The sequence below is a fragment of the Hyperoodon ampullatus genome, assembly GCF_949752795.1.
Source record: "Hyperoodon ampullatus genome assembly, chromosome: 9".
Lineage (NCBI taxonomy): Eukaryota > Metazoa > Chordata > Mammalia > Artiodactyla > Ziphiidae > Hyperoodon > Hyperoodon ampullatus.
This window is the reverse complement of record NC_136922.1, coordinates 16486050-16513885: the sequence shown is the minus strand read 5'-3', so window position 1 is coordinate 16513885 and position 27836 is coordinate 16486050. Positions and strand designations below refer to the sequence as shown.

General features: G+C 38.1%; 2 protein-coding genes across 2 annotated transcripts in view; one reads left to right on the top strand and one right to left on the bottom strand.

Moving 5' to 3' along the window:
• PNPLA8 (patatin like domain 8, phospholipase A2) overlaps nucleotides 1–27836 on the top strand; it is a 137858-nt gene that overhangs the window by 10771 nt on the left and 99251 nt on the right. The window lies entirely within an intron of this gene.
• NME8 (NME/NM23 family member 8) overlaps nucleotides 1–27836 on the bottom strand; it is a gene marked incomplete at both ends in the record, with an annotated part of 36622 nt that overhangs the window by 2804 nt on the left and 5982 nt on the right. Inside the window, 8 exons of the mRNA XM_079711448.1 lie at nucleotides 2364–2471; nucleotides 3153–3297; nucleotides 11692–11864; nucleotides 15605–15792; nucleotides 16886–16978; nucleotides 18442–18515; nucleotides 19581–19647; nucleotides 26469–26585. Of these exons, the coding sequence (XP_079567574.1) occupies nucleotides 2364–2471; nucleotides 3153–3297; nucleotides 11692–11864; nucleotides 15605–15792; nucleotides 16886–16978; nucleotides 18442–18515; nucleotides 19581–19647; nucleotides 26469–26585 (965 nt within the window). The remainder of the gene's footprint in view (nucleotides 1–2363; nucleotides 2472–3152; nucleotides 3298–11691; nucleotides 11865–15604; nucleotides 15793–16885; nucleotides 16979–18441; nucleotides 18516–19580; nucleotides 19648–26468; nucleotides 26586–27836) is intronic.

Below are 27836 nucleotides of genomic sequence, written 5' to 3'. Positions count from 1 at the left end.
GTGACCATTTCAGATTTCCCTTTTTCGTTATCCAACTTGACCCTCCCACTCAGCCCTTGGCTGTTCTCACACCTCTGGTTTGAAGATATTAGCCGACTAAGACCCGCAGAGCCTGTGGTTGCCAGGGATGGGGGATTTGCCCAATGAATGATAAAAACAGCCTAACCCATCATCAGCACTGACTCTGTTCAATGCAGAGAATACAAGCAGCCCCTCTGTTAGGCTGTTAGGTGTGGTTATTGGAAAAAGTGTGTGTGTGTGTGTGTGTGTGTGTGTGTGTGTGTCAGGATGGGAGAGAAGGGTTGCTGTGTTTCTCTTGCATGCAAGTGACCATATTTCAGATTGAGCAATGGGGAGTGTAGACTATGAAGCCCAAGGGCAGGAAAGGGCAGAGCTCTGCTGATGGAGTTATTTCTAAAGCAACCTGGAAAAGGGGGACCAATCAAAACTAATGGTTAAGAGTCATTGTGAACTTGTGGCAACATTAGGGATCGTAAGGACTTAGGATGGGAACTCTCCCTATAATAGTGGGGAGGAGAGGGGCAATTACTGAGTTCCTTCACCTGGAGAAAGTGTCTCTGTGCTGGTACGTAGCGTCCACACTTGGAACCACAATTTCTAGAAGAGTGTGCCTACGTGCATAGGCCAGGTATTGATAGGAATTCTCTCTGATGCCATGTATCGCATTCTCGGCTACATTTCATTTAAGAGGTTCTGTGGCACCCGGCTCATTCCACATAAAGAGTGTCCAACACATATTATCCTTTACAGTAATTGTCTGGCACGGGAGCAAAGACGTAAGTGAGTAGGGCTAAAAGGAGGGGTGAAATATATCCATTCAGGACAAGTCCAATTCATGATCTCCCACCCAAAAGAAAACATTGTAACTTTTATATACGTGATGTTTCATTAGTCCTGTTATTTATTGTGTCACTGGGTATGCAAGTTTGCTGTGCCTGATAAAGCATCTTTATTCTTGCTCACTTAAAGGAGGGCTGTTCTTCCCCTGACTTCAGTCCTCCTCTGAAATCAGCACAAAGAATTCAAGCGAATTACAATTCAGTTTGTTTCCATCAGCTACATGCCAAGGATGGAAATGCACGAGATACTGTCTCCCTCCTCTAGCTGAGACCAAGCCCAACAGCTAAGATCAAAAAATATTTTTAAAATGCTGCCTAGGTAACAGGTAACATGCCAGGGTTGAGCTGATTACAAAGTTCTAAGATTCATCAGTACATTAACTTAGTAAATGTTCCTACCAAATTGTAGGCTACATATTGTTAATCATCATTGTCTTGAAACTCTTTTTTTTTTTTAACATCTTTATTGGAGTACAATTGCTTTACATTGTTGGGTTAGTTTCTGCTGTATAACAAAGTGAATCAGCTATACGTATACGTATATCCCCATATCCCCTTCCTCCCAACCTCCTTATCCCACCCCTCTAGGTGGTCACAAAGCTCCGAGCCGATCTCCCTGCTATGCGACTGCTTCCCTCTAGCTATCTGTTTTACATTCAGTAGTGTATATATGTCCATGCCACTCTCTCACTTCGTCCCAGCTTACCCTTCCCGCTCCCCGTGTCCTCAAGTCCATTCTCTACATCTGCATCTTTATTCCTGTCCTGCCCCTAGGTTCTTCAGAACCATTTTTTTCCCTTAGATTCCATATATATGTGTTAGCATACGGTATTTGTTTTTCTCTTTCTGACTTACTTCAGTCTGTATGACAGACTCTAGGTTCTTCCACCTCACTACATATAACTCAATTTCGTTTCCTTTTATGGCTGAGTAATATTCCATTGTATATATGTGCCACATCTTCTTTATCCATTCATCTGTCGATGGACACTTAGGTTGCTTCCATGTCCTGGCTATTGTAAATAGTGCTGCAATGAACATTGGGGGTGCATGTGTCTTTTTGAATTATGGTTTTCTCTGGGTATATGCCCAGTAGTGAGATTGCTGGGTCATATAGTAGTTCTATTTTTAGTTTTATAAGGAACCTCCATACTGTTCTCCATAGTGGTTGTATCAATTTATATTCCCACCAACAGTGCAAGAGGGTTCCCTTTTTGTCTTGAAATGGTTATGATCAATTAAAGAATCTGAAGCAACTATCCCGCCCTTCTCAAAAGAATTTCTCCTAAATAGTGCATCGGGCAGATATTTCTGCCAAGATATGGCCTTTTGTCTGCGTAGCTACCACTTACCAGTATCAAACCAAGCAGCCCACAACCTTCTCTTGCAAAGCCTGAGAAGAGAACCTTGGACTAGAGCTCTGGTTCCTATACCCCCATTATCCCCCCCAAAACCACCATGGCTCGCATGAAAAATGTTTGAGATCGATGACGTGAATCATACCTGTCTGGAAGGTATTCTTTGGCTTCTTCCACAGTGCTTGGTCCAATTAACTGTTTCCAGTGTCCTAAACCATTTTCTCTTACTAAAACAAGGACTAGAGATGGACCGCTGTTAGAAAAGAAAAAACAAAGTTAATGAAAGGCTGGCTTGTAGCTAATTACAGGTAGATAATACAAGTGTGTTTGTTAGATGAAAAAAGTAAAATAACCCTTTTTATCCAGAGTATGAAATTAATTTCTGTTGGTGAACTCTCAAGAGCATATTCATAAAAGAATGGAAGCGGAGAAAGGAAGGGAAGAGAAGGGGCTTGGTTCTGATAGAGTGGTCCCTATATCGTCCCCATGCTCCTGCTGATTTATATACCCTTGCTGGCTTTCTGCCCCAGCTGCTGTTTCATTTACTCTTCTAGAAACCTGACAGATTTCTAGCCTCCCATTCGTCTCCTAGGACTAGTGATCTTTAGGATTACCAAAGTCCTTGAGAGTCAGTCACAGCTCTCTTACTTGGACTTCATGATGCTGCACACTCTGGCTTCTGGCATTCAACTCAACTGGACTCCAGGGGCTTCACCCAGAACCTTGCATTGCTCTAATAACATTCCAGGAGGACCAGAGAAGACACACAGTTGAGCAGGGAATCAAAATGGGAGGGAGATTGGCAAAGAAGTAGACTTAGCACATCTTTACAGAATTGAGAGATTTGGCACCTTGTACAGAAAGCAGGGTTAAGAGGTTTAAATGATTCAAACATAAATCAGACTGTGCTTTCTCAACCTGCAATCTGTTTTACCTGGTCATATTTTCTATAAGATTTCCAAAATAATCTTTATTTTCATATTCCATGCACAGTGTTTTTGCTTCTTCTTCTGATAACACTATTTGTCTCTGCATCAGTATTTTAAAGCCTTCATCTTGAATAATATTCAAAACATCCTCTAAATAAAAAGTGATAATAAGTTTTAAAGTGCTAGATTAATGGTTATACACACAATACAGACTGTATTATCATGAGGACATAGAATGCGTTTTATTCTCATATGAAATTTAAGTTTATAAAAATAGCTTATTAGATTTTAATTTAAGATGAATAATATTCTTAACGTATCAAATTTATGATGCCATTTCCAGTTTTTCAGTGGACCAAAATCTATAGGTTTGGGAATGGGGGATTTATTAAAAAAAAAAATTGTATAGTGAGATAAGTTTTATTTCACACATAAAGTTAATATAATGACATTCTCAGATGTGCTAGGGCTCAGAAAACAAAATAATTAAGTACATATCTTTTTTTTTTTTTTTTTGCGGTTCGCGGGCCTCTCACTGTTGTGGCCTCTCCTGTTGTGGAGCACAGGCTCCGGACGCGCAGGCTCAGCGGCCATGGCTCACGGGCCCAGCCGCTCCGCGGCATGTGGGATCTTCCCGGACCGGGACACGAACCCGTGTCCCCTGCATCGGCAGGCGGACTCTCAACCACTGCGCCACCAGGGACGCCCCATATCTTTTTTTAATGTGCTTAAATATAAGCTCTAGATAACTGAGAGAGGAAATATAGTTAAATAATTTAAAAGTGTGAAATTAATGGACCTAAGGACTGTGGGAAGCATGAAAACTAGTTTATATAAGAAAAATTCTATGTACGTCTGCTGTATACCTACCTGATTATAAACAAAATATAAATTGCAAAATACCATCAAAGGACATGTCATGTAAAAGTAACTTAACAACCACCGTCTATGTACTAAAACTTTAAAGAACATTAACAAAAGCTAAGATAATAGAAGAAATTGGAAGTGGGTTGGGGCTGAGAATGGGGAGAGGAATAAAACTCTGCTAAACTTGAAACAAATTTACTCTTGATTTTGCAAGATAATCAAATATGAGTTTAAACATACTTCAAATGTGTAAAAACAGCGTAAGTATAACTGATTAAAAAGATAGTTATCTCCCCAAATACTGGAAAAAGTAATCACAAGAGATGCTTAGTCCTTATAGCAAAATACATAAACCAAAGATTACAGCAAGGAAGCATAGAAAACAGTAATAAACACAGTTGTAATTATAAAACTGTATGAATTAAGATCCTCTCCTAATAGAAAGAGTCTTAGATTAAGGCCAACCCATTTCCAAATTCAGAACACTGAATACTAAAAATTATGAGTCCAAGCTAAAAGCAGGAAAGTCTTAATTACCAAGCAATAAGTAATTATAATAAATGGAGGAAAATTCAAATCCAGAAGTTAAAAAGGGAACAAGAATAGACACCCAAGGCATCAGAATGAATGCAAATGAATTATTGTAGATAAAAAGAAAAGAAATTATGAAAGAAATCCTTTTGCATTGTTTTTTGAAAAAAATTGTAATGCTTTTTTTTTTTTAAGAAAGTGAGCTTCTAATAAATCTACTCCAGCAAAAACTAAGAACAGACAAATAAAGCACATTATGAATGAGAAATAGGTACAATTACCCACCATGATATTAAAATAGTTTTTGGTGGGTGTCCTAGGCTAGTACGTTTGAAGGTAAAGAAATGAATTTCAAAGGAAGTATAAATTGCCATTCAGTGATCCAAGAAGTTTTAAAAACTGGAAGATAGGTAACTATGGAAGAAATTTTAAAACTTGTCTAAAAGCCTACTTGTCCCCCCAAATGAGGGATCAGCTTAGGTAGCTTAATTAATAAATTTTAAGTTATGTACAGTTCATCTAACACTTAAAACTCTCCCAGTGTGCTTAACATAAAGAAAAGTTAGAATAATCCTGACACAATACCTGGGAAAGATTAAAGAACAATATTTTAACTAAATATTATCAAACCAACTCCAATAGCATGGTATACACATGAGCTATGAAAGTTTATTCACAGAACCAAGGGGAGGATGAACATTTGAAAATCTGTTATAATCGTATCAATAGGTCAGCAGGTCAAAGGAGAAAAAATATTTCATGTTCATCTCAGTAAATAACGAAAAAGCATTGGATTACATTCAAAATTGTTTTGTATCATGTGGCAGATAAAAAGATTTTGGAATATAGAGATTTTTGCCTAAACTCTAAAGCCAACATCATAATTGAAAACACTGGAGGCATTAATATCAGTCAGGGGTAAAACAAAGGCAAGATGTTACCCTAATGGCCTTTAATTATTTAACATTTTTCTGGAAGTACTAAGCAATCCATAAAGATAACAAAAATTTTTTTTTCTTTTTTATCAGTATTTTTTATTGAATATAGTTGATTTAAACTGTTGTGTTAATTTCTGCTATACAGCAAAGTGATTCAGTTATACATATATACATTCATTTTTTAATATTGTTTTCTATTATGGATTATAATAGGATAATGAATATAGTTCCCTGTGCTATAGAGTAGGACCTTGTTGTGTATCCATTCTATATATAATAGTTTGCATCTGCTAATCCCAACCTCCAAATCCTTCCCTCCCCCTTGGCAACCACCAGTCTGTTCTCAATATCCATGATACTGTTTCTGTTTCATAGATAGGTTCATTTGTGTCGTATTTTAGATTCCACATGTAAGTGATATCATATGCTATTTGTCTTTCTCTTTCTGACTTACTTAGTATGAGAATCTCTAGGTGCATCCATGTTGCTTGCAAATGGCATTCTTTCGTTCTTTTTAAGGCTGAGTAGTATCCCATTTTATATATGTACCACATCTTCTTCATCCATTCATCTGTCGATGGACATTTAGGTTGTTTTCATGTTTGGGCTATTGTAAACAGTGCTGCAATGAACATTGGGGTGCATGTGTCTTTTTGAATTATAGTTTTGTCTGGATATATGCCCAGGAATGGGATTGCTGGATCATATGGTAATTCTATTTTTAGTTTTCTGAGGAACCTCCATACTGTTTTCCACAGTGGCTGCACCAACTTATATTCCCACCAACAATGTAGGAGGGTTCCCTTTCCTCCACACCCTCTCCAGCATTTGTTATTTGTAGACTTTTTTTTTTAATGCTGTAATACGCTACTTTATTCAAAGTGTCATATGGTCATTGTCCTACATAATAATTAATTGATAGATAATTATCCAAGTATTGAAATACATTGATATTTTATCATAAAATAATTATTTTGGTAGACTCTAATACAGTTTTTAAAATGATTTTACATATTAGCTGACTTGATCTTTATAATAATCCTACAAGCAGATAAAGTAGGATAACAAAATTGAACAAAATGGGTAACATTACGTTTGCATATAAGCTGTTTGGAAAATTCAGGAGTCTATTTTTAAAAGGTAAATAGTATTAAAAAACATAATTCAGTAAGTAAAAATATACAGAAGCCACTGTATTTCTTATACAGAAAATAAGTTTAGGGGGAAAAAGATGACATTCACTATGGGGAAAAAAACTAGGAATAATCCTGAAAAGAAATAGCATTAAAACAGCACCAACAACTATGAACAGCTGACCTTTTACTGAGTGAGTACTTTGGAGCAAAGAACATTACATATATTACCATATTTAACAGAAAAATAAGATAACAAGGGCTATAATAAAGAAAACTTATATTTGAATAAAAGATGTAATAGAGGAATAGAGGTACACTATATTTCTTGAAAATAAATGAGAATATGGTGAAGATGTCAATTTTCTTCAAGTTAAATAATCCACATAGACTTTGTTTTAGAATTTCTTGAAGTGACCCAGAATAATTAAATGTCAGTAATCGTCACCATTTACTGAAAAAGAAGAGTGATGAGTTACCACATAACTACCAAATGGCAAACATAGCGACCTGAAATGATCAGAAACTGAGGTTAAAGTCAAGCAGTGGGCCAGTGGGAGAGTGATATAGAATAACCAACTTCAAATTTTGTTTTCCCCCTTTTTAAATAACACCTTTATGCCATCCTCAAGTATCAGTACGGTTTGCACATCACAGTAGTAATATGTTATTATACTAACAGCTACCACCAAAATTCTTCATAGGAGAAAATTGTATTTGCTTGGGAAAAATTATTTCAACAAATTATTAAGAGTAGAAGGTGAGATCTTTGCAACTTGGTTGAAGGTGGATTTGCTTTGCTTAGAAAAATTGAAAAAAATTATATTCACTTCCCAGGAACAGGAGTCAGGATTTCGGTGGCAAGCCAAACCAATATGAAAGGTGACCAATATGAAAGCAGAAACTGCTAAATACTACCAAGAGCTGTTGAACAGACGACAGGCCATTTGAAAGTTGGATTTGGCAATTTGGAAGTCGTTGGTGAACTTGACTAGGATAGTTCTGGCCAGAAGCTCAGTTGGAGGGGGGTCAGGAGTGGGTGGGGGTCAAGAAGACGATTCACTGAGCCAGACAGCTCCCTGAGAAGCTGCCCATTGCCGAGGAACAGAGAGACGGGGCATCAGCTGACGGGGTGTGGGATCCAATGAAGTTTTTCTGGTTTTGTTTTTATTTCACTATTATGTTTATTATTATGTTGGAGCATGTTTCTGTGCTAATAGGGAAAGCTCAGTAGCAAGGGAGGAAGTGATGTTGCAAGAAAGGAAGGGGCATTTGCAGATGTGAAGTCCTTGGGAAAATGGGTAGAAATGGCATACCTGGACCAAGAAAAGGGCTGGCTTTTTTTTTTTTTTTTTTTTTTGGCCACACTGCACGGCTTGCGGGATCTTAGTTCCCTGACCAGGGATCAAACCCCATCCCCCTGCAGTGGAAGCGCAGAGTCCTAACCACTGGACCGCCAGGGAAGTCCCAAGGGCTGGCCTTTGATGGATCATGCACACAACAGGGTTGCCTCCCCTCGTCACTGCTTCTTATTTACAGAGGAACCAGGTAGCAGAAGACACACCCCTCAACTTCCTGCCACCAGCACATCAACTGGATCTGTGTGTATCCAGCCCTCTTTCCCTCTTGCTATATAGAAGAGAAATCTCTTCTAAGCCCAGTCCTATGCATCTTCTACAGAAATTATTTCCTCCCAACTCTCAGTGACCTTAGCCTGTCCTAATCTTCTCTCTTTTTCTTGTATCTTCAGCTGTTCCTTCTCTGCTGGTTGGTTCCTTCCCGTGAGCCTTTATCTACGATCAGAGTTTTCCAACCTCAAAATAAAATAACAGTTAAAAATCTGTCAAATATTACTTCTTTTTTTTTAAATATAAATCTGATTCTTTTTTAAAAATTTATTTATTTATTTATTTATTTTTGGCTGTGTTGGGTCTTTGTTTCTGTGCGCGGGCTTTCTCTAGTTGCGGCGAGCGGGGGCCACTCTTCATTGCGGTGCGCGGGCCTCTCACTGTCGCGGCCTCTCTTGTTGCGGAGCATGGGCTCTAGGCGTGCGGGCTTTAGTAGTTGTGGCACGTGGGCTCAGTAGTTGTGGCTCACGGGCTCCAGACACGCAGGCTCAGTAGTTGTGGCTCATGGGCTTTGTTGCTCCGTGGCATGTGGGATCTTCCCAGACCAGGGCTCGAACCTGTGTTCCCTGCATTGGGAGGCAGACTCTCAGCCACTGAGCCACCAGGGAAGCCCCAAATATTACTTCTTTAATTCTGGCTTGTTCTGGTTTCATTGTGTATAATCTCCCACCCCAATTTTGAGACTGACTTTTGCTGCAAGCACTCCACTGAAACTACTCAAGTTTCCCCTTTTCCTGGCTAATTCAAACTTGACTTCTTTAGCCTCTGCGTAAACAATGCTTCCTCCAAGAAGTTTCATGTAACCGTCCCTGCTTGGCTAAGCCATACTTATCCTCCCACTCAAATACGGGCTGTGTGTCCCACCTATTTGATACCCAGTGAGGCATCTCTTATCATAGCACTTTCCACACTCAGCTGTTATTACCAATTACTTAGATGTATTTTTCAGCAGATCATTGTACTGGTTGGGATAAAGATTATGCTGTGTAGAAAATTAAACCTAAAACCCTAGTGGCTCAATACATCAGAGATATCACCAATGTTACATGTTCATAATAAAGCTGCCTATAGCAGCTTTTTTATAATAGCCAAAAACTGGAAGCAACTAAGATGTCCTCTAATAGGTAACTAGACAAACTTTGGTATATTCATACAATGTAATGTTATTCAGCTATAAAAAGAAATGAGCCACAAAAAAGACACAAAGGGGGCCTCCCTGGTGGCGCAGTGGTTGAGAGTCCGCCTGCTGATGCAGGGGATACGGGTTCGTGCCCCGGTCTGGGAGGATCCCATATGCCGCGGAGCGGCTGGGCCCGTGAGCCATGGCCGCTGAGCCTGCGCATCCAGAGCCTGTGCTCCGCAACGGGAGAGGCCACAACAGTGAGAGGCCCGCGTACCGCCAAAAAAAAAAAAAAAAAAAAAAAAGACACAAAGGAACCTTAAGTCTATATTGTTAAGTGAAAGAAATTCATCACTGTATGATTCCAAGTGTGTGACATTCTGGAACATGCAAAATCATAGAGACAGAAGAAAGATCAGAGAGTGCCGGGGGTTGGGAGGGAGGAATGGAAGGATGAATAGGAGAAGCACGAGGGACTTTTAGGCAGTGATTCCACCATGTATGATACTGTAAAAGGGATACATGACATTATGATTTTGTCAAAACCCATAGAATGTACAAAACAAAGAGCAAACCTTAATGTCAACTATGAACTTTAGTTAATAACAATGTATTGTTATTGGTTCATTAGTTATAAAAATGTATCATAATAATATAAGATACTAATAGAAGAAGCTGTTGCAGGGGCAGGCATATGGGAACACTGTACTATCTTTCTTAATTTTTCTGTAAATCAACAGCTATTCTAAAATATAAATTCTATTCATTCAAAAAATTATGTACATATTGTTCAGGGTTTAAAAGGCAAACAGAAATATCCAAAGAAGAGAACTCTAGGCCCAGATAGCTTCACTGGTAAATTCCAGTAAATATTTAAGAAAGATGTAATATCAATTCTACACCATCTCTTCTAGAAAATAGGAGTGACTGCTTTTCATCTCATTTGATGAGGGAGGCCTGCATTACCCATTACCCTAACACCAAAACCAGATAAAGACATTACAAGAAAAGTCCTCAACAAAATATTGAAAATTCAAATCCAGCAGTATGTAAAAAAGGACAATATACAACCACCAAGTGTGATTTATCTGGAGAATGCAAGGCTGGTTCAGTATTCCAAAATCAAAGTAATTGCTGTATTATTAAACTCAAGAAAAAATTTTGAGAAAATACAACATCCATTCATGATATTAAAAAAATAAAAACCAACACTCTCCCAAAACTAGGAATAGGTGGGAATTTCCTTAATTTAATAAAGGGCATATACAGCTAACATTGTACTTAACGGTAAAAGACTGAATGCTTTTACTGTAAGATCAGGAGCAAGGTAACTTGTATACTCTCATCTCTCTTATTCAGCATCATACAGGAAGTTCCAGCCAGTCCAATGAGGCAAACAAAAGAAATAAAAGGTGTCCATATTGGAAAGGAAGAGGTAAAACTGTCTCAGTTTGTAGATGATATTATTGTCTACATCGATGGTTCCCAATCCTTCAAGGGTGCATTTAACAACGTCTGGAGATATTTTTTGGTTTTCACAACTAGGAGGTGAGGAGATGCTACTGACATGTAGTGAGTAGAGGCCAAGGATGTTGCTGAACATCTTCCAGTGCACATGACACAGCCCCTCAACAAAGCATAACCTAGCCCAAAGTGTAAGTAGGTCTGAGGTTCAGAAACCGTGGTCTACATAGAAATTCCCAAGGAAACTACGTCAAAGGTCCTAGAACTAAGTAGTTTAGCGAGTCAGAGAATACAAGGTCAACATACAAATATCCATTGTATTTCTGTACACTAGATATAAAAAAGAATTAATAGTGTGAATTTATGGTTTGTGTTCTTGCTCTGCCAATATTCACTCTACTCTGTGAATATGGGATGAAGTTAAAAATAACTAGCACTTTTTAAGTGCCAGGCACTTTATTTATGTTTTCTCACTTTAGTCTCCTGAATTTAAGCATGAAGAAATAGACCTGGTAAAGTATCCTTTTTCAAATCACACTCTTAATGAGGGTTTCACCCAAGCTTTGAACTAAGGCATTTCAGACATGAATGCTTCTAATCTATATTATGTAATAATTCTTGCCCTGTTAAAATCTACCCTGACAAATTCCTAGGTTAGAAAACACTTTCTGAATATTTTAATTACAAAAATGTTTTATTCTTTTTATTGAAAAATTAGTAAATTAGTGTTAACTAAATATACTACTTCAAGTGCTTTTTCTTAAATGTTAAATTTCAAACTAGTATCTTTTAATATAATTATACTAGAGCTTATTCAAATCCCATGTACAAAGTAGTTAAACAATTTATACTTTATTCCTTACCTTTCCTTTCATTAAAGAGGGCTGGTCGAAGTAATGCCAGTATCTTTTCTAATTTTATGCCTTTAATTTTTTTAAAATCAGGGATGAAGACGTCAATAAACTTAGTATTACTTATATTCTCTTCAACATCACAAAACTGAGATATTTGTTGTCTTTCCAGGTATTCTTGGAAACTGTTGAAATCCAAAATATAATTATAAACTGAAGTTTAATAATCATGCCAGAAAATTAAAATTGATAATATGTTCACAAATAAATTAGAGTTTAGTAAAACAAACAAAAATTGAATTTCACACAAAGGTAAGTTATATCTCTCTATCACATCAAAGAATATGTATTTAGTTCCACCTTTATTGAACCAATCCAAAAATCAGTTACATGAAATCATGTATGTTTGATTTCATGAGAGGATTTTAAGGAGACCAAATTAAAATATGTTTAAAAATTTTTTTCTTTCCTCTATGTAAAGCTTTCCAGATAGTTTCTATTTTTCCTTTTAATTTTGTCTGTGAATCAAGGCTTATTTAGGAATACATTTCATGTTTTCAAATACATAAGACATTTGGATCATTTTATTATTTATTTCCAACTTTATTGGATTATAATCAGCAAGTGCATGTGGTGAGATCTTAATTTTAAAAATTTGTTAAGTTTTCTTTGTAAACAAAGCAAATTTATTTGTGGGATTTGAAGTTATATATTCATATTTCATAAATTATAGCTCATTTATTATACACAATTATGGAATATGTATTTGCCATCCCTGTATATCCTTGCTTTTTTGTCTGCTGTGTATTGAGATCTCTGACCATAAAGTTATTTTTATCCAGTTCTTGTTTTTCTGGTACTTGTATCTTTATGTATGTTATCTATATTGTTTGGGGCATACATTTTTTGACTACTCTGTCTTCTTCATAAATGTTTTCTTATACATCGTGTCCTTCTTTATCAAGTTTAACACTTTTAATGTTCAATTCTAATACTTTATTTTTCCTGACTAATTTTTTTTACCATTCCTTTATTTTTTTATTTTTCTTTGTCTCTTCTAAGTAGAATATAGATGAGTACAGTTTTTAAAACTTTTTATTCTGAAAAAATATAAATTGGCAGAAAAATTGCAAGATCAGGATAATGAACTTTAGATTCAACAACTGTCAGCATTTTGTCACATTTGTTCTTTCTCTTTCTCTCTCATCCCCCAATGAGAGTGTGTGTGTCTGTGTGTGTGTTTTGGCTTAACCATTTAAGAATAGACTGCAGATATTTTCACCATTCACCCTCCTAAATACCTCAGGAAAGTTTACACTGATATAAGACTATTATCTCATGAACAGTCCATATTCAAATTTCAGCAATTTTATAATACTCTCCTATTGATAGTAATTTTTCCTAATCCTGGATCATACATTGCATGCAGTTGCCTGAAGTGCCTAGTCTTTTTCAACCTCTAACAATGGCTCAGTCTTTCTTGTCTTTTCTTTTTAATTTCTTTTTTTTTTAACATCTTTATTGGAGTATAATTGCTTTACAGTGGTGTGTTAGTTTCTGCTTCATAACAAAGTAAATCAGCTATACATATACATATGTTCCCATTATCTCTTCCCTCTTGCGTCTTGTCTTTTATGATACTGATATTTTGAAGACTCCAGGCCAGTTGCTTTGTACAATAGGCTCCTCATTTTGGATGGTTTCAAACTATGGAATGGCCCGATAGTTTCCTATTACATTCTGGGTATGATACTTTGGGAATACCACACCAGTATACATCACAATAGGAGGTACACAATGTCAGTTTTTCCCATTATTGGTGATATTAATATGGTCAGAGTGGTATCCCCCAGTTTTCTCCATTGAAAAGCTACAATTTCCACTTTGTAAATAATAAGAAATCTGAAAGGACACTATTTGAAAATGCATATATTATTCATACAATGGATTTAGCACCCACTGATGATTTTTGTCTGCATCAATTATTATTATATGGTTTTTAATTTAGTTTGTTTTTGACCTTAATCTGGTAATCTCTATATTTGACAGGATAGTTAACCTTCTCGTATTTAGTATAACAGCCATATACCTGACTATATTCCTTCCATCTTACTTTATATCTACTCTTTATTCTACATGAGAGTTTATGTCCTTGATCCTTTAGGTTCTGGATCTACTTTAAAAAATGGCAGGTGGGGGGCTTCCCTGGTGGCGCAGTGGTTGAGAGTCCGCCTGCCGATGCAGGGGACACAGGTTCGTGCCCTTGTCCGGGAGGATCCCACATGCCGCGGAGCGGCTGGACCCGTGAGCCATGGCCGCTGAGCCTGCACGTCCGGAGCCTGTGCTCCGCAATGGGAGAGGCCACAGCAGTGAGAGGCCCGCGTACCGCAAAAAAAAAAAAAAAAAAATGGCAGGTGGAAGTTTACAGCACCTGTTAGGCCATGTCTGCAGAAAAAGAGCTGTGAAAACGGATTCCCAGAAAAACATGCTCCCCACCACTTCGTGCTGCCTGCTTGGGCCGATGCTCGGGATAAACACAGGCCAAAGGAAAAGAGGATGTCCATTAAAAGGAAAATACTGCAGACTTTGCAAAATAACATCAGCACATCTCGTTCCACCCCAATCCCGCCAAGTGCTTAAATTGTTCATCTTATTATGTGCATATTGAACAACTGGAGACAACTGCTTCTAAAAGTTGGATACAGTAGACACCTACCTGAATAACAGCACCAGGGGAACACTGACTTCTCTTATGCCAGCTGTGTTAATAGTGTTTCACAGAACACTTTTTTAAAAAAATGGCTCAAAAATTCTGGTGTGAAATCTGGTATCTTTTTGAGTCCAACACTTCCCACCTAAACCTGCTCTCTAACCACTAAGTATCATTTTCCCTTAAAACTCACAGAGTAGCTACTACTGTTTACGAAGCCCTTTGTCAGCAGTTGATTTACTCTATGAGTTGTTCTATCCCACTTCAAACTGGGAATTAATGATATTAGGGTCTCCCTGCTACCTAAAAGTTATGACATCACTAGGGACCATCCGATGGACCTACTCAAGAAAAGCCACTATAACTTTTTAATAAGACAGCAAGGAAAGTTCCAGAGATGCTCAGCCTAAACATGCAATGGAGGTGGGCTACCCAGAAGGGGGAGACACACATCATGAAGCCTCGGGACTCAGCTACTCTGAACCTGGTCCTGCTCACCCCCCTTTCTTTCAGACACGGCTCTGTTAATTCATGGGGTGAGCACTGGAGTTTCTGCATCTTCAGAGGAATAAAAGGCACAAATGGCAAGTGCATAAAACCAACAGTCTGTAAATGACTTATGTTCACTTTTGTATATTTACAAACCATTAACAAAAATATACAACTGTTTAGTTGTTAGCAATTTCTTAGCACTCACTCACTGCCTTGAGTAAAAGGGCAGAGTACTTTGGTGTCTCTGTAGGACGCGGAGAGGCAGAACTGGCATGTGGAGAGACGGGTGAGGGGGCTGGCCTGGGAGGGACTAGACCTGGTCCCGTTCTACCCCCGGAGGCCAGACTGGTGCGCCCAGCATTAGAGAGACAAATGGGAAATTCTTCCCTTTCTAATCTTCTTGATGTAAACTTTGAGGGCAACTCCAGCTTTGTTGAATATATAAACTTTTAGACTGGAAGGAATAGTTGTAGCTTCGACATAAAGATGTTTGTCCTTTTTTTTTTTCTTTCTTTTTGACCATGCGGTACAGCATGCAGGGATCCTAGTTCCCTGACCAGGGATCAAACCCGTGACCCCTGCAGTGGAAGCACGGAGTCTTAACCAGATGGACCACCAGGGAAGTCCCTAAAGATGTTTGTCTTTAGATTTGCGATATTTGGACATTACACTCCATTACCTACTCACACATTGTAAACAATTTGTTTCCTGGTCTAGAGCTACCTTTCCCTCTTCTGCTTCATCCCCGAGGACTTGGCCGTCTTCTGGTGGTCATCCCATGGTTCTTTAGATTCCGTCTCAGAATTAGATTCACTTTCATCCCAGGAAGGCTGTTTTTCCTTTCCTTGAGATACAACTAGAATATAGCTTAGGCCACTTGTCATAAAAGAAACAAAACCTTCAAAGTCAGGCTACAAAATAAAATAAAATAAAAATCATATTATTAGGCTCCCAAAATGGATAGAGTTCAATGATGGCCCCTACCCAAGTCAAGGATATCTTCCCCTTCATGATCACTGGGCAAGAGAAAGTTACACACAATCCTCCTGTTAACAAACACATCTGTGAAGCACAGAAGTTCACAGCTGGCAGGGACTGATCTTAAAGATAGTCTAATAACTACTCTCAAACTGCAGGATGCTTCCAAATCATCTGGAGGGCTTGCTAAAACACAGATTTCTGGTGTCCAGTCCCAGACTCTATGATTCAGTAGGTTTAGGGTGCCCAGGAATTGGATTTTCTCAGAAGTTCCCAGGTGATGCTCATGTAGCTGGTCCAACCCTTTCCCGGGGCCAAGAGAGATTGTCTGAGTGGTGCGGCTAGTTTATAAAGTGCTGTTTAGTAGAACTTTCTGTGACGACCAACATGTTCCGTGCTCTCCAGCATATGTAACCACAGGCAGCTGCTGAGCACTGAAATGTGGCTACTGCCACTGAGACTCCGAATTTTAAACTTTATTTAATTTTAATGAATTTAAGTTCAAATGGCCACATGTATCTAATGGCTGCCATGTTGAACAGTGCATTTCTAGAAGCTACTGTCTCCTGACGCCCCCAAGCCATTGCACTTTCTAACACAAAGCACTGCCCCCAGGCAAAAGAGAATCTAAAAAATAGCAGAAAGGACTTACCTTTAGGTAAAGAAAGGATTAAAGCTTTTTCCTGTGAAGTTTACCACAGGCAGCCTTCAACCTGGGATAAGAATCTACAGGAAAGGCCTGGGTATTCACTTCCTGAGGGCTGATGAAGGGAGTGTTAGAGGACATAAAGAGATCTTCGCTCCAACAAAACACAATCAGAGCATCCACTTTTGCCTGGCTGCCTCTATTTCTACTGGAGATTTCTCCATAGTCCCCATCTTTGGATTAACCAGGATATGGACACCAACAGGGACACCTAGAGCTTACTTGGTTGGTCAGACTCATTCGGTTTTCTATAATGAGGATCTTAAACTTATAGGAATCCACTGTATTTGACAACACAATGGCTTTTTAAACTTTCTTACCTGGTCTGCTATTCGGCTGTAGAAGTACCTAACTTGTTCTTCAGTGAGCAGTTTCTTATCCTCTGCTTCTATGACAAATTCTGCATCGATAATCTTCAATTAGAGAGCATGGTCAGGTCCACATGCGTCGTGGAACCACACAGGTAAAACAAGTCAAGGACATTTGTTTCCTAGGCTTAATAAACCCCCCAGATTTGAATGCATTTCATGGTTGTGCCTCAGCACAATCCATCGGACACGAGGTTGAAAGAGGCCCCAAAATATGTAAACAAAGAAGGTCCTTTTCATGCCCCCTAGTATTTAAGTTTTCACGGCTTGAACCAGAGACTCCACAATATTTCTATTATTTAAGTGAATTGTCTCAAGATGAAAAAAGAAAAAAAAAATCTAACTGAATTCCAAGAAAGATATCATAGTTTCCTGAATCATTCAAAAAGACATACATTTACAGGCACTTCTTAACCATCTATTTTCAAAATTGTTTTCAGTTTCTTCTTTTAAGGCTTTCCTTTGTTAAGTCTGTAACTCGTCATCTAGTATATCTTATTCTGATGGCAACAAAAATATCCAAATTACAGGGAAGAATAGAATTTAAGATGCAGCCATGTTTTGTCTTAAAATTTTTTAATTTAATGACAAATTCAGTGTGCGTGTCACTCAAGTTTAACAGTGTATAAAATGGACCGTCTGCTTTATAGTAGTTTAATTGTTGCTGCTTTGGCTGAAGAAAGAATGCATGATGGGAAGTTCATCAAGAGATACCCAGCCCATCCTGACATGGTTCCCCATGTGACCTCCTCTGTAGCACATGCAACATTCTTACAAATTTCAATACAATTTTGTTGTTTCAACACAACGTCTTTGTTCAGGGGTCAGCAAACCACAGCCCACAGTCAAAACCTGGCCTGCCACCGGTTTTTAGAAACAAAGTTTACTGGAACACAGCCATGCCCATTTGTTTATCTACTGTCTAATGCTGCTCTCTTGATATGATGGCAGAGTTAAACTGCTGTGACAGAGATCACATGCCCCACAAACCTGAAAATAGTTACTCTCTGGCTCTTTATAGGAAAAGTCTGCTGACCTTTGGATTAGAATGCAATTTTGCTCTAAAAATTTTTTATTTGGGCTCTAAAAGCAAAACCTTAAATGCTTCCTTATGTTATCATGTATCTAAAAAGGACCATACGTTTGTGACAGTACACAGGGAATAAAGCAAGCTGATGTGAGCTTAAACAAGTCTGCACTGCTAACAACTAAACACAAAGAAATCTGTTACAATCCAATGCAGGAACTGTAATTTTTATCATTTATATTGGATGCTGGTAGTGCAGAGTTATTTAAATAAGGATGTTGAATAGGTCTAGCCTTTGTAAGACAAAATATTCGAAGAAGACAAAACATTCATTCAAATGAACCAGAAGTTCATTATATTCTGTTTTACTCTAAATGATAAGCTTGTCTCCAAATTGAAAATTAAGGGATTGTTTTTTTGCAGTTAATTTAAAAATTAATTTTACAATTAATTTAAACTATTGTTGGGAAATATCACTTACTTTTTCTTTAATTTCTTGAACTTTTCTAGTAGTCACAGCATTGGGTTTGATAATGGCAATGCTGTATAGTTGGTCTAGGAAAAAAAATAGAAGAATTTCATTTTCTTGGCACAAACTCTAGAGAGTGAAGGATTTGGCAATTAGAAATGTAAACTACTAATGTCCAGTGAATTTTTATCCCTCAGCAGCTTTGTTATTATGGCATTGCAACTACCAAAGAGTTTCTACTTAGAATCAAAGTACAGTTCCTATATTTGCATGCAGGAGAAACATTCACAAGAGTTTGTAGTCAGTAGACCGAAAAAGAAAGAGTAGGTGGGCACTAGTTTATTTTATTCTATTCTATTCTATTCTATTCTATTCTATTCTATTCTACTTTTTCTATTCTATTGCCGCATCATACAGCTTGTGGGATCTTAGTTCCCCAACCAGGGATTGAACCCGGGTCCTCAGCAGTGAGAGCACAGAGTCCTACTAACCACTGGACCGCCAGGGAATTCCCAGCACTAGTTATTTTAATACAATTCATGTGCATTAGAATCGCACCCATGATCCATCCAGCTCAGTATCACTAGTGACTACAGTTTCAGTGCAAGCAAACATTACAAACCGATGGCTTTACCATCTATGAATTTATCCACATTTATCTACACATTCTGATGATGAGCTTTTAGTGCAGAATAGCTCACTGAGCAAGCTGTTTGCCTCTGTTCCCTCCAGGGTGTGAACACACACTAACACACCCACTCCGACAATCCAGTGAAGGCAGGAAATTGTTCATCTTAAAGTAAACCAGGAGTGTGGGTCATCAAGGAAGAAATTATTTTTACAAGTTTTTGGAAGATGATGAAGGATGAAATAAGAGGAAACTGATGTCCAGATTACTCACAGGGCACAGGAGCCCCTGATCGAGGGTAACCTCTGAAAGGCCCCAGGCACAGAGACCAAAGGTAAGGCAAGGGGAGCAAAAGAGATTGCTTTTTAAGCTGAATCCAGTATCGCACAAATCATCATTAATCCTACCAGTCCCTTATCAATTAACACTGGTGTCACTACCAGCTTTTTGCTGCAAGTGGTGCTGTAATGAGCATCCATGTACACAATTTCCCTCACTATTACTTTAAAGTAAATTTACTTACCAACACTTTCATATCTTGCTTCCCCAGCATCTTCTGAATCTGAGTCTACAAACACAATTTCATGATACTATGGAAAAGGAATGCAAATAAAACAGTTATATTTTAATACAATAGTGAAAGAGTTTTTAGAGATTTTATTTTTAATCAATATTTATAATCCAAGGGATAGAAAGTAAAGTGGAAATGTGCCTGCATTTATCTAACACTACTTTTCCCCAACCTTCCCACTAAAATAAAATTAGGAATAAAGAGTTAGAGTGGGGAGACAATGAGAAATAACGCATATATGCTATATGGAAAATGCTTAAAAACAAAATGTTTAAAACTTGAGAAGAGCACAAGGAATAAAATAAGAAAGAAGCAGAGATTAACAAGTAAGAAAGCAATAAACATATAATTATTATGTTAAAGATTGAAAGGGCATTTTTAAGCTTCAAGATCCATTCCTGACCATTGCTGTTAGTAAATTAGTAACAGAAAGACACTTCCTTAACTTATGAAAAAAAAAGCGCCTTTCTCAAAACAGTAGCCAGTTTCTTACTATAGAGTAAAACACTAGGAAGGATGGGGGATTCTTAATTTCTGGAGAAGTCCTGAAAGTGCTTCTGTGATTCTGTAAACAACCTGAAACGTTTATATATTTACATATGTACATTTCAGGGGCAAGAGATTTGCAGAATTTCAGATTCTCAATGGAATATAGACCCCAAAATGTTTGGAAATAACTACACTGAAAGCATTCACTCCTATTATAGTCAGGAATAAGATAATTATGCCAGCTATAACTTCAAAGTGACCTGCCTTGAATTTGTTGGATCTGCCCTGACAAACAGGGCAGCCACTAACCACATAATGCCATATTTGAGCACCTGAAATGAGGTTAGTCCAAATTAAGATGCGCTATAAATGAAAAATACACAGCACATTCCAAAGATTTAGTTTGAAAAAATAAATCTGGAATACCTTATTTTTTACATTGAGTACATATTTTTTAAAACATTTTATTGATGTATAGTTGATATACAATGTTGTGTTTAATTTCTGCTGTACATCAAAATGACTCAGTTATACATATATATATAACATTATTTTTTCATATTCTTTTCCATTATGGTTTATAATAGGATATTGAGTATAGATCTTTGTGCTGTTCAGTGGGACCTTGTTGTGTATCCATTCTATATATAATAGTTTGCATCTGCTAATCCCAAGCTCCCAATCCATCCCTCCCCCCAGTTCCTTTGCAACCACAAGTCTGTTCTCTGTGTCTGTGAGTCTGTTTTTGTTTCGTAGATATGTTCATTTGTGTCATATTTTAGGTTATACATATAAGTGATACCATATGCTATTTGTCTTTCTCTTTCTGACTTACTTCACTTAGTATGAAAATCTCTAGTTGCATCCATGTTGCTGCAAATGGCATTAATTCATTCTTTTTAATGGCTGAGTAGTATTCCATTGTATATATGTACCACATCTTCTTTATTCATTCATCTGTCAATGGACGTTTAGGTTGTTTCCATGTCTTGGCTATTGTAAATAGTGCTGCAGTGAACATAGGGGTGCGTGTATCTTTTTGAATTATAGTTGTGTCTGGGTATATGCCCAGGAGTGGGAGTGCTGGATCATATGGTAGCTCTTTTTAAGCAACCTCCATACTGTTTTTCCCAGTGGCTGCACCAATTTAGGAGGGTTCCAACAGTGTAGGAGGGTTCCCTTTTCTCCACACCCTCAACAGCATTTATTATTTGTAGATTTTTTTAATGATCGCCATTCTGTCCAGTGTGAGGTGGTATCTTATTGTAGTTTTGATTTGCATTTCTCTAGTAATCTAAAAGATGAGCATCTTTTCATGTGCCTGTTAGCCCTCTATATGTCTTATTTGGAGAAATGTCTATTTAGGTCTTCTGCCCATTTTTTGACTGGGTTGTTTGTTTTTTGTTATTAAACTGTAGGAGCTGTTTGTATATTTGGAAATTAAGCCCTTGCTGGTCACATCATTTGCAAATATTTTCTCCCAGTCCATAGGTTGTCTTTTCGTTTTGTTTATGGTTTCCTTTGCTGTGCAAAAGCTTATAAGTTATACTGAGTACATGTTTAAATGGCAATCTTTTTAATATACTGGATGTAAGAAAAGATGTTTTAAAAATTAATTTCACCTGTTTCTTTTTTATTGTTTTTCAATTGACTAGTAGAATATTATAAATTACGTATGTGGCTCACATCGTGGCTTGTATTTTATTACTATTACTGCGCTAGACAAGGCAATTGATAAGAAAACTAAATAATAGAAGTGTCCAGCAAAATGGAGTAATATAGGGCTTCCCTCGTGGCGCAGTGGTTGAGAGTCCGCCTGCCGATGCAGGGGACGCGGGTTCGTGCCCCGGTCTGGGAAGATCCCACATGCCGCGGAGCTGCTGGACCCGTGAGCCATGGCCGCTGAGCCTGCACGTCCGGAGCCTGTGCTCCGCAACGGGAGAGGCCACAACAGTGAGAGGCCCATGTACCGCAAAAAAAAAAAAAAAAAGGAGTAATATAAAATAAACATAAGATATTAATAAATTTCTTACATACCCACTATTATTCATTAAAACAGGATGTCATTCTGCAAGAACAATGAGAATAACAACAGTAAAGCCACAGTACAGAGCACACATAGAGAAAGCTGGGTACAGTATAGCAATTAGAAGAATGTGTTTAAAAGTCGTTCTGCCTGACTTCAAATTCTGCTTTTACCTCCTACTAGTTGCCTGTTTCTAAGGAAAGGACGTAATGTTTTTAAGCCTGTCTTATCGTTCATAAATAGTTCATAAGGTTTCTCCAGGTTCATATTCGAGATGACAACGTAGGAGGCTCCTGAACTCACTTCCTCCCTCAGACATACCAAACCTACAGCTACTTGTGGAACAGTTCCCTCTGAACGAAATCCAGGAAATAACTGAGTGACTCCTACATATCAGACAAATGAGAAAAGAACACATACCGATCGGGTAGGAGAGGCTGAGTCACAGTCTCGCCATAAACTCCATTCCCGGCACAGCAACATACAATTGAGAGGGAACTCACAACTCCCAGCATCTCCCTGAGGACTGAAGGGCTTGAACCCAACATCTAGTGACCCCAGTTTTAAGACTTGCGACTGAGAGATGGGGCCCCCAAATGCCTGGCTGTAAAAGCCCTGGGGCTTGCATCCAGACTCTAGTAAACTGAGCTCTTAACAGGCTTGGCTTGTGCTGGACTCCCTGTGGCTCTCCCCCCAGGGCTCAATGCAGGGGCCTATTTGGAAATCTGATAAGCTATAGCCTGAGGGTCAGGCTTCTAATTTAACACAGCTCTAGGGGCTAACAGCAATCCCTTCCAGAGACCAGGGAAGCCAGCAGGGGCCATCTTCATGCTCTCCCTCTGCCCCGCTCCAGGTCACTAGTGTCTTTGTGAAGATAGCCTGTGTGCACATCTGGTACCCTGGCTTTTGTGGCTGTTACTCCAAGGACACAGCACTTGATAGCCTGGCTCTGGCAGCCAGCAGGGCTGGTGTCCCTGGGTTCAGTAGAACCAGCAATGGATAAACCATCCAGACAGAAAATCAGTAAGGAAACATTGGACGTGTTAGACTAGATGGACTAAACAGATATGTCCCGAACATTCTATCCAAAAGCAGCAGAATACACATTCTTCTCAAGCACACATGGAATGTTCTCCAGGACAGATCATATGTTAGGCCACAAAACATTTAATTAGATTGAAATCATATCAAGCATCTTTTCTAACCACAATGGTCTGAAACTAGAAATCAGTTAGAAGAAAACAACTGGAAAATTCACAAATATGTGGAGATTAAATAACATGCTACTGAGCAACCAGTGGGTCAAATTAGAAATCAAAAGAGACATTAAAAAAAATGTAGAGCTGAATGAAAATGGAATTACAGCATACCTAAACTTATGGGATGTAACAAAAGTGTTCTAAGAGTGACGTTCATAGCCTATATTAAGAAAAGAGAAGGATCTCAAATAAACAACCTAACTTTACACGTTAAGACACCAGAAAAAACAAACAAAAAAATGAAACCAAAGTCAGCAGATGAAGGAAATAAAGATCAGAGCAGAAATAAATAAAATAGAGACTAAAAAGACAATAGAAAAAAATCAATGAAACTAAGAGCTGTTTTTTGAAAAAATAAACAAAACAGACCTTTAGCTAGACTGTGAGAAAAAAAAAGAGAGAGAAGACTCAAATAAATAAAACTGGAAATGAAAGAGGAGACATTATAACTGATACCACATAAACACAAAGGCTCTTAAGAGACTATTATGACCAGCTATGAAATCACTCTCTCAAAGTTATCTGCCCTCCCATGTTCATTGCACCATTATTTACAGTAGCCAAGATATGGAAACAATCTAAGTGTCCATTCATGGATGAATGGATAAATATATGATATATATATACATAATGAAATACTATTCATCCATAAAAAAGGAGGAAATCTTGCCATTTGTGACAACATGGATGGAGCTTGAGGGCATTAATGTTATGTGAAATAAGTCAGAGAAAGATAAATACTGTATAATCTCTCTTATATGTGGAATCTAGAAAAAATGAACTCATAGGCACAGAGAACAGAATGGTAGCTGCCAGAGATGGAGGGTGATGAGTAGGGGAATTGGGTGAAGGAGGTCAAAAGGTACAACTTCCAGTTATAAGATAAGTAAGTTCTGGGGGTGTAATATACAGCATGGTGACTATAGGTAATAACATGTATATTTTGGAAGTTGCTAAAAGAGTAGATCTTAAAATTTATCATGAAAAGATTTTTCAGAAAAAAATTAACTATGTGACATGAAATGTTAACTAAGTGTAGTAATCATATCCCAGTGTACACATATATCACATCATTATGTTGTATACCTTAAACTAAAAAAATGTTAGTTGTCAATGATACCAATAAAAGTGGGATGTAAAAGATGAAATGAGGATATCTTTCTGAAAATCTTAGCAAACAGTAAGTCCACAATAATTCCTAGTTACTGTAATTTTCAAAAAGAAGTAGGGGGAGTGGGAAGAGGGAGGGAGGAAGGGAGACGGAGAGAAAGGAAGGGAAAGGTTCCCTGAAAAACAAGAAAACCTGAAAATGTAAAGAAAAATGCCCTTGGGTGAGAAAAATCACTATTGTAAATGTACACTCCCCATATTTGTCATTTGTCAGTTTTCCATCAAAATGTTCATTTTTTTTCCTTAATGCTTTTAAAGGACTTTGTACACACTATGGATATTAGCATGTTGATACACAGTGCAAGCTTTTCTCCAAGTTTGCTGCTTTCCTTTTATATTTTATTCAAACTTTTAAATAATCAAATCTATCAATTTTTTCTTTTTTGATATCTCTGCTTTATACTATATTTACGAGGCCTTTCTCAACCTATGACAAGATAAATGTTTTCCAATATTTTCTTCTAATACTTTCATGCTTTGTTTCAACATATGCAGCTCTTTAATTCTTCTGAAATTTGTTTATGTATATGAGGAAATAATACAAATTTCTTATACAGATAATTAACCCAATATTACTAAGTTTGTTTTGTGAGTTTTTTATCCTTTCCTGATTTAAACTGACACTTTTTTTTTTTTTTTTTTTTTTTTTTTTTTTTTTTTTTTTAATTTGCGGTTCGCGGGCCTCTCACTGTTGTGGCCTCTCCCGTTGCAGAGCACAGGCTCCGGACGCGCAGGCTCAGCGGCCATGGCTCACGGGCCCAGCCGCTCCGCGGCATGTGGGATCTTCCCGGACCGGGGCACGAACCCATGTCCCCTGCATCGGCAGGCGGACTCCCAACCACTGCGCCACCAGGGAAGCCCCTAAACTGACACTTTTTTATAGTAAATACTTAATACAAGCTTGAGCCTATACCTTCTCATTATTTCTATTTTTCAGTATTTCTCAGCTAGTCTCTATTTTTTGTTTCTTTGGTTTCTTCTTTTTGTTGTTTGTTGTTTTGTGTGCATGTGTGTGTGTTTAAATAACACCAATCACTCCTATTTATCTGCCTGTATTTCTGATCACTTTCCTATATGGCTTACTTTCTTATGCTATTATGTTCATATCTCTACATGCTTTATGGTTCATTTCTTAATTTTAAAATATTTTATTATTACATAGGTAATACATTTCACACACATAGATCTTATTCTAAGCATCCTATTAAAGTATAATACTCTATTTTTCATTTGTCAGTCTATCTTGGCCCTCTTTCCATATCAATAAACAGAGCTAGAAGATACTAAATAATATTCCACTGTATGAATTTGTATAATTTATGACATAAATTACAGACATTTATGTCATCTATTCACTGTTGCTAGGCATTTGGGTTGATTCCAAATTTTTAATAACATAGACAACACTGAAATAAACATCATTTTCTATATTTGTTTCATTATCTTCTTAAGGAAAATTATTGGAGTGTAATTGTTCCGTCAGAGGATACATGTGTTTTTTAAAGCCTTTGATTCATATTGCCAAAATACTTCCCAAGAAAGGTTGCACCATTTAGACACCTAGATAGCTATAAAACTAGGGAAAATGCTTTAGGAAAACAACAAAAAAAAGACTTAATGCATCTTTTTTTTTTTTTTTTTGCGGTAGGCGGGCCTCTCACTGCTGTGGCCTCTCCCGTTGCGGAGCACAGGCTCCGGACGCGCAGGCCCAGCGGCCATGGCTCACGGGTCCAGCCGCTCCGCGGCACGTGGGATCCTCCCAGACCGGGGCACGAACCCGCGTCCCTTGCAATGGCAGGCAGACTGTCAACCACTGTGCCACCAGGGAGGCCCTTAATGCATCTTTTTTAAAAACTAATTTTTAAAAATAAAGTGATCAGGAATCCAAAGTATTACCTGAGGGCGAACCATTTCACCTGCTGCAATTTTCCTCTCCTCATTGATCAAGGTAATAATTTTTTGACTCACAAGTGGTGCATTTGCACCCTTGATTTTTGCAACAATTTTGCCATTCTATAAGGGGAAACAAAAGCAGGAAGGAAACTCATTTTCAGGATGGGTCAAGAATGAACACTTCAACTGGACTAAGTCACCCCACCCTGACCCACCAATCCCTTTATAGCTACTGTAATTAATCATTTTAAAATAAGTATTAGTGATGTAAAAGTATGTCCATTTGGTAAATCCAGCTCTTTGAGTTCTACCTCTAATTTATCTGTCCTCCTACAGCCAAAGACAGGCCATCGCTGCGTTAAATTTTAATGGTTCTGTATAGGCCTCCCAACACTACTCCCCCTAATTATTTTTGATACTATTTCCCTTTGTCTGTCTTTCAACACATATTTTCTAAACACCAGTTTACTAGCATTGTATCAGGCGTGGTGGTATGGAATAATAGTCCTGGTACCTAATGTAATTAAATTACCAAAAAAAAAAACAACCCCACAAACACATTTGAGATAACAACCATGACAGGTACCACCAAGAGAAGTACAAAGAGCTGGGAGCATCTATAAGAATTTGTTCTGATCAGGAACATTAACAAAGGTACTTTGTCAATATCAGGAATTTAAAATGTGAAGGATAGGCTAAGAAATAAAAAGGAGAAGAAAGGGCATTCTAGGCAAAAGGAATAGAGCCACAAGCGTCCTACGGCTGGCACATAAGAAGGCCAGTGGAGAAAGTGTCTCATGCCTGGTATGAGACAAAGCCCAACAGCTAGGGGGAGCCACACCGTGCAGAGCCTTCTGGGTCATGGGAGGATGCTGCCTTTATCCTAAGTGCAGTGGGCAGCCTTTTGAATGTTTAAACACAGGCAGGGACCCCAATTAGAACTGCTAAAGATCCATGTAAAGATCCTCTTACCTACCATATGGAGAAAGGGTTAGAGGTGCAGCAGGAGAAGCTGTTTGTATACAAATCGGAAGCTATTCTAGAGGTAAAGATGGGAGAGACGGTTGCTCAGTCCACGGCGGTGCTGTTGGAGACGGAAGGAAGGGAAAGAAGCAGACGAGTGTGAGAAAGACTCGGGTAGTGACGTTAACAGGACCAGGGTCTGGTGTGCATGGGGTGTGATGTAAGGAGAAGTCACTACGCTGACTTTTCTGTTTCTGACTTGAGAAACTGAGTAAGTTGAGATGTCATTCACCAAATGAGGCAACTCTAGAAAATAACGTTTCCAATGGGGATGGGGAGGGCGGAGTCTGCTGTTGGACCAGTTCATTGTGAGATGCCCTTGAGACACCAGAGGAGAGATCAAGGGCC